We start from the raw sequence: 10,216 nt of genomic DNA, 5'->3' as shown, positions 1-10,216 counted from the left end.
TGTGTTCATTACTTTTATAATGTTTAGTGACTAATATGTATGTAAAGTGTTTTGTGCTAAATATGCATTGTTTAATACATTATAAAATTAAAAAACTTATATAAATGCCGTTTTATTTTACAGCTGTTATGCAAAAATCTTATAAAATATTAAATGTAATATACATTATTATTTATTATATACCAAAATATAATTACTTTTTTGAGATGTTCATCATGGTTAGTGTAAAAATATAAATTAAACTTTAGTAAATGTGGTGTGTGAAGAAAATTATTATTGAATTAACCAATAGTGTTCAACAGTTAACTAACTAAGATAATATAGTCATAGTTGGATATCATAAAGTACTGTTTAAACTTAAACTATATATTAAATATTAATAATATCAAATATTATATTATTATATATTCATCAATAGAGATTGACTACGTGATTTACATAATTAAACATATTATAAATCATTATATTTGTATAAAGGTATATCAATTATATTAATAGTTAAATGTAATTTAATTAGTTATTACTTATTGTTAGAAATAAAAAAGTTTTTTGTTGTTGAATGCTAGAGATTAACAATATCGCAATTTACACAATTAATATCTTAATATGGTTATAAAATAATACACAATAATTTGGTACAATATAAAACTCAAATTAAGTTTAAAAAAAAATTTCTGATTCTATCTATATGATAATACCAAATAAATATAGATCACAGTATGTACCTAAAAATAAAATAAAATAAATCTGCTTGGATACAACAATTCAGTCATTAGTACTAATTTTATGTGTATATTAAATATGCATTATATCGGTAAAATAGGTAGTAATTTGTTTTGAATTTCACAATATAACTTCAGCAATGTTCATACGAGATAAATATTTCAATTTTAAGGACATTGAACATAAGGAACAACGTGTAATGTTTTATTTCCATTGTTAATTATTCAAATAATGAATTGTTATATGTAAGATTGTTTATTTAAGTTCAAGAAGTTGACTTGTAGGGTGTAGAATGTCCAAAATATGTATATTGTAATTTTGTTGAATTTATGTTTCGATATTTGGTTAAAAATAAGACATATTGAAAAAATTTCGGGGGGATCCAAACCCCCTGGACCACCCTCAGATACGGCCTTGCTCAGTTGTAAAATTGTATTTGTATTTTTTATATTATAATAACATAGAACAATAATGATAATAATATATTGAAAATTTAAATATTTTTAAATTCGGCGGCCAGTGATAAATGTTATTTGTTGTTTATTCCAACCTAAATTGATATTATATTTTTCATCCATGAAAGTGATATTAACTGTTTTTTTTCTAGTGACATAAACCGTTTTTATTTACTGTCTGGTGAATTAAGATATAATATCTTAAATCTTAATATAGTTAAGAGGACGTGATACCCGCATGTGTTGTCTCCGTCTTACAAGCGCGTAACATAGCACATTTTACGCTCAGCAGAATACGTGTAGCTCCGTTAGTTTAAAAATTAGAGCGAATTGACCTCTTATAAAATCTAAAGGTAAGATTATTATCTAGACAACCTCATATGATTTTTATTATATTTTAATTTTAACGCGAGTTATAAGTATTTTAAGATGTATAAAAATTTACAATTTACGTATTAACCATGACTAAATAAACAGGCATGATCGCTAGATTACTGCACGCATATTTTATAAATATATTATACTTCCCCAGACTTGGAAGAAACACTAATATCATAGAAAAAAATGTTCTTCACATTACAATTATATAGGAATTATACTGTTTTTTCCATGTCTGGGGAAAGTGCGCAGTGATAGGAAAAATTGGTTTTTTAGTGATCATGCCAGTTTATTTAGTCATGGTTAATACGTACCTAGAAAAAACCATAGATAAGTACAATATAACAATACAAACTGATATTGACGACTGACGGATGAATATTTTTCTCATAATTTTATTTTACTCTCAAATGTTTATATTATGTTAGCTTATTTCATGAGAATATTATTCATCGACAAAAAATAAGTTATCAAGTAAGTTTATCATTTTTAGAATAAAAATGTATGGGATCAATATTGTTAGAGATCATACCTATTACATATTGTGTAATATTATAATTTGTTGATATATTGAATTACATTTATTAATTTGTTCTCTTACAATAGCTAACAAGATGCCCCGTAATCGTGCGAGAACCACAAATAGAGGTACCACATCAGACAGCACTATGCAAAAAGCAGCACTACTATGTTTGGAAAATCATATGTCGCAACGATCTGCAGCTACAAAATTTAATATTTGCCATGTTAGTTTAAACAGATACATAAAAAAAATTAAACTCCATAGGGAAACAGGTAGTTGTCTACCAGTATTCGGTTACGGATCATTTAATACAATATTTGACGACTTTCAAGAAAAACAACTTGCCGATTACGTTAAATTTTCCGCAGATATGTATTTTGGTTTAAATTATAAAAATATTCGAAAACTAGCTTATGAATTTTCAGTCAAATTTGATTTAACAGTACCAAACAGTTGGAAACGAAATAAGGAAGCCGGTCCTGATTGGATTACAAGCTTTTTAAAAAGAAACCCATCACTGTTCATTAGTCTCCCAAAAGCGACTGGTATATCAAGGGCTATTAAATTCAACCCAGAAAATCTAAAACATTTTATGGATAGATATGAGTCAATTTTATCGAAGTACAAATTTCAAGCACATGATATTTACAACATGGATGAAATAAGGGTTACATTTGTCCAAAAAACAGGAAAAATAGTAGCATCTCGAGGTTATAAACATAATAAAGCGATCATAAGTGGCAAAGATAGTACAGTTACCATGTGCTTAGCTATAAATGCAGCTGGCAACCTTATTCCTCCCATGCATATATTTTCTAAGGCTGCCAATAATATAAACTCTATGCAAGACGTTGAGTTCTTGAAGATTTTGAAGAAATTTATCAAATATGTCAGACCTTCAGTTCATAAAAAAGTTCTTATTTTACTTGACAATCATGAATCTCACTTATGTTTGCCAGTGATTGATTTTTGCAGGGAAGCAGGCATTTTATTATTATCATTGCCACCTCACTGTTTTCAAAAACTCCAGCCATTGAACAGATCCGTGTATAGACCATTTATTAAATTTTTGAACCAAAATATATCGGCCTGGATTGAAAATAATCCAGAAATAAAATTAAGAATATGTGATTTGACTTTAGTGTCATCTAGTACGAGTGCATTAGTTAGTGCTGCTACACCTCAAAATATTATTAACGGATTCTCTATGTCAGGGATTTGGCCTTTAAATCGAGATGCATTTACTAAAAGTACCTTTACGCCAGCAATTTTTGAAGATATTGACAATATGTTAATAGATAATGTTGAAGAAAAACCAACAAATTATGTAATTAGAGAGCCAACAAATAGCGTTACTGAAGAACCAGCAAATATTGACATTATTCCTCATTTGAAAACAGAAGGAAGTTTAGCTCTTCCAATTTCTGATTTAGACTTTTGCTAGTCCAGAAACTTTTAAGTTGGTTATAAAAAAGGAAACTATTATTTGAACTAAATCATAATAAGCTATAATATAGGAAGTAGAATAAAAGAGAAGAGTACAATATTTAATACGCCTGAAAAATTAGAAATGGAAGATGAAACAAAAAATAATGCTAAAAAAACCTATTTGTAAAAATAATAAGAGTAAAATATCTAAAAGCTAAGAAACCAGATAAACTAAACAACAAGAATAACAGTTCTAGTGATGTTTATGCTCAAATTGTTGTAAAAATATTTGTGACAAGTCTGAAATAACCAAAAAAAAAAAAAAATAATAATAATAATTTGAAGACTGAATATTACTATTGTGTAAGTATTACATATTTTGATCTCTCTTTTTTAATCCATTAGGTATACTATGTTTTAATTTGTATTATTATTTAATAATATATGTACTTGCTTGAAGAAGTAGTCTCTTCTCAATGAGTCTATTAAATATTGAATACATTGGAATTGTTAGTACTATGTACTGTACCTACTATTTAAATAATTTTGATTAAAAAGGATATTCATAAATAAACTTTGTACTCATTAATTTTTATAATTATTTGAACATAAAATACACTATGTCAAAATCGACTGTTGAACTTGTAACTTTATTTTTACCAAGTGTTATAATATTACAATTCATTATCATTTATTAACTTGAAATGTTACATAAAATAAACTACTCGCTTATAATGAAATCAAAATAATAATTATAACAAAAACAAATTGTTGGCATATTATGATATTCATTTATCTTATCCTATAATCCTATGAATTTACACAAAACAAACTTCAAGACCATCATAAATATGAAAAAATCCAAAATAATTTGATTGAAACAATATATTTTTGTTTCAACCTTGAAACTAAAGACCACTTTCAGACAATAGTTGAATAGCGACTCAAATATTAAAAATAAGAAAATCACTACATGAAAAATCAAGTGAATATCCAATATTGCAAAAATGTGAACTGCAAAAGTAACATTATTTGCAATGCCCTACTTTTTGAAAAAGTAACATAACGTGATAAAGTGAGTAATTCATGACATTAAGCAAATTTGTCTCTAACTTAGCATTAATTAAACAACAAGAGAAAAAACATACAATACTGTACCTACTATTTAAATAATTTTGATTAAAAAGGATATTCATAATTTCAATTAGAACTTATTAATGTTTATAATTTATATCGAAATAATACATTTTAATTTCTTACTGTTAAATATTTATTGATTAGAAATCTAAATAATATCAATAAATTTGAACATAAAATACATTATGACAAAATCGACTGTTGAACTTGTAACCTTATTTTTACCAAGCATCATAATATTACATTATTACGATTCATTATCATTTATTAAATTGAAAAGTTACATAAAATAAACTATTCACTTTTAATGAAATCAAAATTATAAATATTTTTATAATAATTATAACAAAAATAAATTGTTGGCATATTAATATATTCATTTATCTTATCCTTTAATCCTATGACTACACTATACCACATTCGCGTCTAATAGGATAACATATAATTTGGCATGCAATACTCATTTAAATTGTTTTCAATCAAATAGGATTTACCTAACCAAACCTATAGTAGTCAAAAAAAAATTTAAAATTCTCATAAAAAGAAAAAAATCATAAAATCTATATTGTTACACAAATATAATTTAAGAGCTCTGAGACTTTTTAAAGTTTTTCACTTATTTAAAAACTATTTAAATTAAAAATAACCGTAAGAAAACGTTTTAGTAGTTGGAGTTTAAGAAAGTTAAGAAATATTCCCATATAATAATTATTTTAAAGTTTAAATAATGAACATTTTTTTTCTTTTATGGAACATCTATATTTGTTATTTTATGGATTTGCTACAGTATGATAAAAAGTTGGCCTTCCGCTATCTAAACATGTATGACAAACTCCTGAAAATAGGTAAATAATGCATATTATCTAATAATAAAAATATATTAAAGTGTAATTTAAATTTAAATTATGCTCTAAAATTATTTTTACTCAAGTTTTTAATTTAGTTGCAAGATTAGAAAAGTAAGGTGTAAAAAAACTATAATTAGTTAAATTAAAACATTAAAAAAAACTATATAGCTAGGACCATGACAAATTATGTAGGTATTATCACAGCATTTTGATACGCATCCTCCGCTCTTTAATTATATAACATTGAAAAAAATCAACCAATGAGAAATGGAGAACTACGATTAGGCCGGAGGTGAAGAAGATGCGTATGTACTGCGCAAAACTAGTACAACTGTGATGATACCTACATAATTTGTCATGGCTAGAACACAATAGCACATTCTGCAAATGAGGCAAAGGGGTATTTCAACAGATCACAAATGTCTTTCTATAACTCAGAAGCTTAGGTTAAGTAGGGTTTTATAATATCATAAACTTTGACCCTTAAACCAATGAAATAATGTTTCTTAATAGTATTTTATGGTTTACTCTATCAAAATATGTTTTTTTACACCTAAAATCTTCCCTAGAACTTTGAAGTTACAATCTAATTGTAAATTGGTATACTAAAAAATAAAAATAATGCATCATTAGATGACTTAGGTACCATTTAAAAATCAATATTGATTTTTTGAAAAGAAATTGTTATATAAAAACTGCTATATTCTATTTTACTTTTTATACATATATCAAATATTTAGGTATGGTCAAAGATGGACAATAATTCCACTAAAATCACTTGGTTTATAAAATGGTTTAACTACACATTTTTTTTATAATTAGAAGGGAACATACCTAGAGAAATTACTAAAGAATACAGACTTTATTGACAAAAATGTTATGGGCACTATTCCGAACGTGAGGATCATGAAATGATGCACTTATGCAACAAGCACAATTTAAGTTAGAATAAAAAAAATTGTGACACTTTTATCTCTCAAGGTTCTGTATACTTGAAAAATTAGAATAAGTTTTTTTAAAACAGTCTAGCAACAGCATTACAGAGAGAATCTAATTTAGAGAAGATCTCAGAGCAGAAATATAACTGAAGGATGCTGGTTAATCTAGCTTATATAGCTATTAATAGCTATATGAGATATTATAAGTTTAATATTTTTGAATATAAATTACTGTAGTAAGAATTTCAGAACAATATTCGATAAACAATAGCAAATGTTTAATTTATACGTTGATGATAAGAATTTTTTTTTTATTTATACTTTTTACAGAAAAGTAATTTAAAAATATCTTTTAGTAATTTATTTAAAACATAAGAACAAGAATGCACAATATTGTATACCTACATTAATTGACTTATTCTAAAAACAATTATACAAATATACAAAAAAGATATAAAAGTAAATTATAATTTTTAAAATATAATGTTAATATTCAAAAATACTTACACTGTTGGATAACTCCACTTTTTATTTTTACAATGATGTGTGTTTTTTAAAAATTGTTTTGTGTCTGTCATCATTGGTCGGGGCAGTAAAACTGCTTCGATTTTCTTCAACAGTATCTTGTTCGATAGGAAGTGAATCTAGTTAGTGCATTTGGGAGGTTAAATTTTAAAATTCTTAATAGTTTTCAAACGCACTGGAAAAAATAACATAAAAATTAAGGGAAAACGGGAATTTTTACACAAAAACGGTTTTTGACAAAATCGATATTGGTTTTTGGTGCAACTTTAAAACAAATATACATGTAATAATTATATATTCATGACATGTTCACTGGTAGTTTATATTCGCATTTAATAAAATTACAAAATATTTTGATTTGTTTTGAATTGTTTTGGGACATTTTCATTTTCCAATTTTATTAGTTTTTATTTCTATGAATGTCAATAAAACTTTATTTATTGGGTAAAAAAGGATGAAAATTTAATACAACACTCCTACTAAATTGTTACAATGACATTTGAAAAATATTAAAAATCCTTAGTCACATTTTTTTTATAAGCATTTAAAGTTCAAATCTTGACAAAATACGGAAATATCACGTAAATTCGCCAAAAATAAGTAATTTCCCCAACACTGTATAATATATACAATATACAGCAAAGACAATATTCATCACACAATAACTAGCCAACTAGGTACCTATTCCCTTTACCTATATTTTGTAATATTAAGTTTTAAGACAAAATATTTACTCTATAATACCATACTTGACATAATAAATAGTATTGGGAAAAATATATAAATTGTAAAGAAAGAAGCTACCCAATTATGACATTTACTAACCCCCGCCATAAAGGGACAAAATAAAATAAATAGGAATGTGAAAATCTAAATATTAGTTCCTCGATATGGATGTAATTCACTCTTAATAATAATTATTAAGTCAGCTTATATGGGTTGTTTTGACACGCTGTATGAATGCATATAAGACAAAACAATTTTGTATAATATACACTTACTATTTACTATTTGACTATTAACACTTAACAGTTCATACTTTAAGATTTTGGCTGTCAATGCAGGTTCTCGTGGAAGTGTGCTACATAGCCTACATCCATGAAGAATTTAATTTCTATTTAATTTTGGTAGATTATGTAATTTTGCTAGAGCGTCAAAATTATAATTAAGTTCTAAAAAATATTCATAATTGTTCTTATATTATTAATTAAGTCATAATAAATTCTTATTTTTCAACTAGACGTAAGGTTTCTTATTGGTTCTTTTTAGGTGTATTTTAATGACATTTTTGATTTGATAATTCATCAGTGCAGAGCGGTATTATTTGAAAAAAATACAGATCTGTATTATATATTACCTGTTGTTACTGAACATTTGTCATCAGCTTTTAAAATGATTGGAATAAACTATTACATTTTTTAATGTTTTTTATCCATACGAAGATTTATAGCTCAAGCTTTGCGCTTATCAGTCGCTTCTTTTGTACCACTTTAATTTTCACAAAATTAAGGATGTAGTGCCAATCATGTATTAAGGAGTAAAATTTAGGCAATTTAACTCACATGTTGTATGTTGTATGTCCTCCACGAGAAAACTACGAAACTAACTGGATAGTTTTAGCCTTAAATCACTCTCAACATTCAGTTTATTTCAACGTTTATTTAAAAAAAAAATTAAGTAGAAAAAGGCAAAACGCACGCTGACACTTCACACAGATAAGTTGTCGAAAAGCCCATCAAGTTTCTCAGTGCAATTTTAGCGATGTCTGTATAGTCTTGCCGAAAATTTATCTAGAACGGCACTAATGGTATGTGGTTTAAAAAAACAATTTTAAAGTCTGACTACATGAATGTATAATCCACGAATCTTTTTCTCTTGCTTCACACCGTGCACGATAAAATACGATAAAAATGACAAATAAAAGGAACCAATTAATAATAAATGAACTACATGAGATAAAACTATATAGGTATCTACATTCAAACGTTAAATAACGTTAATTGTATACCTACACTAATTGTATACTGCAGTAGTGTAGTTAATAGTGATTGAATATAATTATATAACCATAAATATTATTAGGTTATAATAACATTATTTTAAGTATAATATATAATATTTAATATTAAATTGTTGAAAGTCCAGTACCGCACTGCTCGCGGCCCATGGGTTGGAAACCGCTGTAATCTATTCGATATTTAATAATATAGTCATATAGATATAAAAATATCAAAAAAATAATATATTTTAATAGTAGGTATTAAAAAGCGTTGGTTCTCATGGAAATAAATATTAATATAAAATAGCGTATTTCACTGGTTGTCAGTAAAAAATAAAAACGCATTCATATTTTAATTTTGAAATACCATTTAAACTACTGAGAGGTTTACAAATATTACATAGTTTCAAATTAAATCAAAATGCCGTATACTCCGATAAATAAGTGTTTATCGGCGACTGTGGACATTCGTTTGCAACATAGATATTCAAACGTCGGAACGGAGCTCTCCCGTACGACACATTTCAATAAAATAGAAGTGCTCCGATTGCTACAGATGCATTACGTGCTGACAAAAGACAACACTATACCTATGGATAAGTTAAATTTCATACAGTTCATGGACGTTTTTTTAGGAGTGAGTAACGTAGATGCCGTAGATAAAATATATCTACTTTGTTCCGAAACGAACAAGGAATACATGACTGGGCCCGAGTTCGTCAAGGTATTGTCGATGTTGTTAAAAGGAACTCTACCCTACTTGATTAACTTTTGCTTTGAAGTCTACACGGAGATGATCAGGTCGCCGAAATACATTAAAAAAGAGGACGTATTACTGATGGCCAAAAGGAACAGCATGAAAATGTGTAAATTAGTCGATATGGAAGAGTACGATCAGAGTTTCGTAGATTTCGTTATGACCGAGGTGGACAAGGATCGTGATAATAGAATTTCACTAGAAGATTACCGTAAAGCTGTGCACGAAAATGTCGCTTGGTTGCAGTTCTTGGGGCAAATCCTTCCGGATTGTTCTAAAAAAAAGACATTTATGCGGTTATTTACGGATCGACCATATGTCAATAATATAGAAACTACAGCTGCATCAATAACTCGAAACAACAGGGATAGTATTGCCAAAATGACCATGCTGAAATCGACAATTAGCCAATTCGAGAACATCTCTAGTAGTACGTCTTTATCCAGCAATTCTACTTGTTTGGTGGTTAACCACGACATGAGCCTTGGAGCTAAAAAGAATGAAT

The 10,216-nt window shown here is 27.0% G+C and overlaps 2 protein-coding genes across 2 annotated transcripts; both read left to right on the top strand.

The window, feature by feature from the left end:
* Positions 1-2,170: 2,170 nt before the first annotated feature.
* LOC103308997 lies at positions 2,171-3,523 on the top strand. Its single transcript, XM_008183428.1, has one exon. It carries the CDS (start codon positions 2,171-2,173, stop codon positions 3,521-3,523), a length of 1,353 nt encoding a protein of 450 aa, XP_008181650.1.
* A 5,747-nt stretch (positions 3,524-9,270) lies between these two features.
* On the top strand, positions 9,271-10,215 carry LOC103308998 (EF-hand calcium-binding domain-containing protein 1-like; the record flags this gene model as incomplete). The annotated part of the gene is made up of 1 exon (XM_016803309.2): positions 9,271-10,215. A coding segment is annotated over exon 1 (840 nt), but the record flags the coding sequence as incomplete, so codon positions are not given.
* Position 10,216: the final 1 nt, after the last annotated feature.

Source organism: Acyrthosiphon pisum, chromosome X (genome assembly GCF_005508785.2).
Source record: "Acyrthosiphon pisum isolate AL4f chromosome X, pea_aphid_22Mar2018_4r6ur, whole genome shotgun sequence".
In the NCBI taxonomy this organism is placed as follows: Eukaryota; Metazoa; Arthropoda; class Insecta; order Hemiptera; family Aphididae; genus Acyrthosiphon; species Acyrthosiphon pisum.
The sequence above is the reverse complement of the archived record's forward strand: the minus strand, read 5'-3'. Positions and strand labels throughout refer to the sequence as shown.

Coding starts and splice junctions, on each gene's coding strand:
- LOC103308997 (XM_008183428.1), top strand. CDS start 2,171: ATGCCCCGTAATCGTGCGAGAACCACAAATAGAGGTACCACATCAGAC.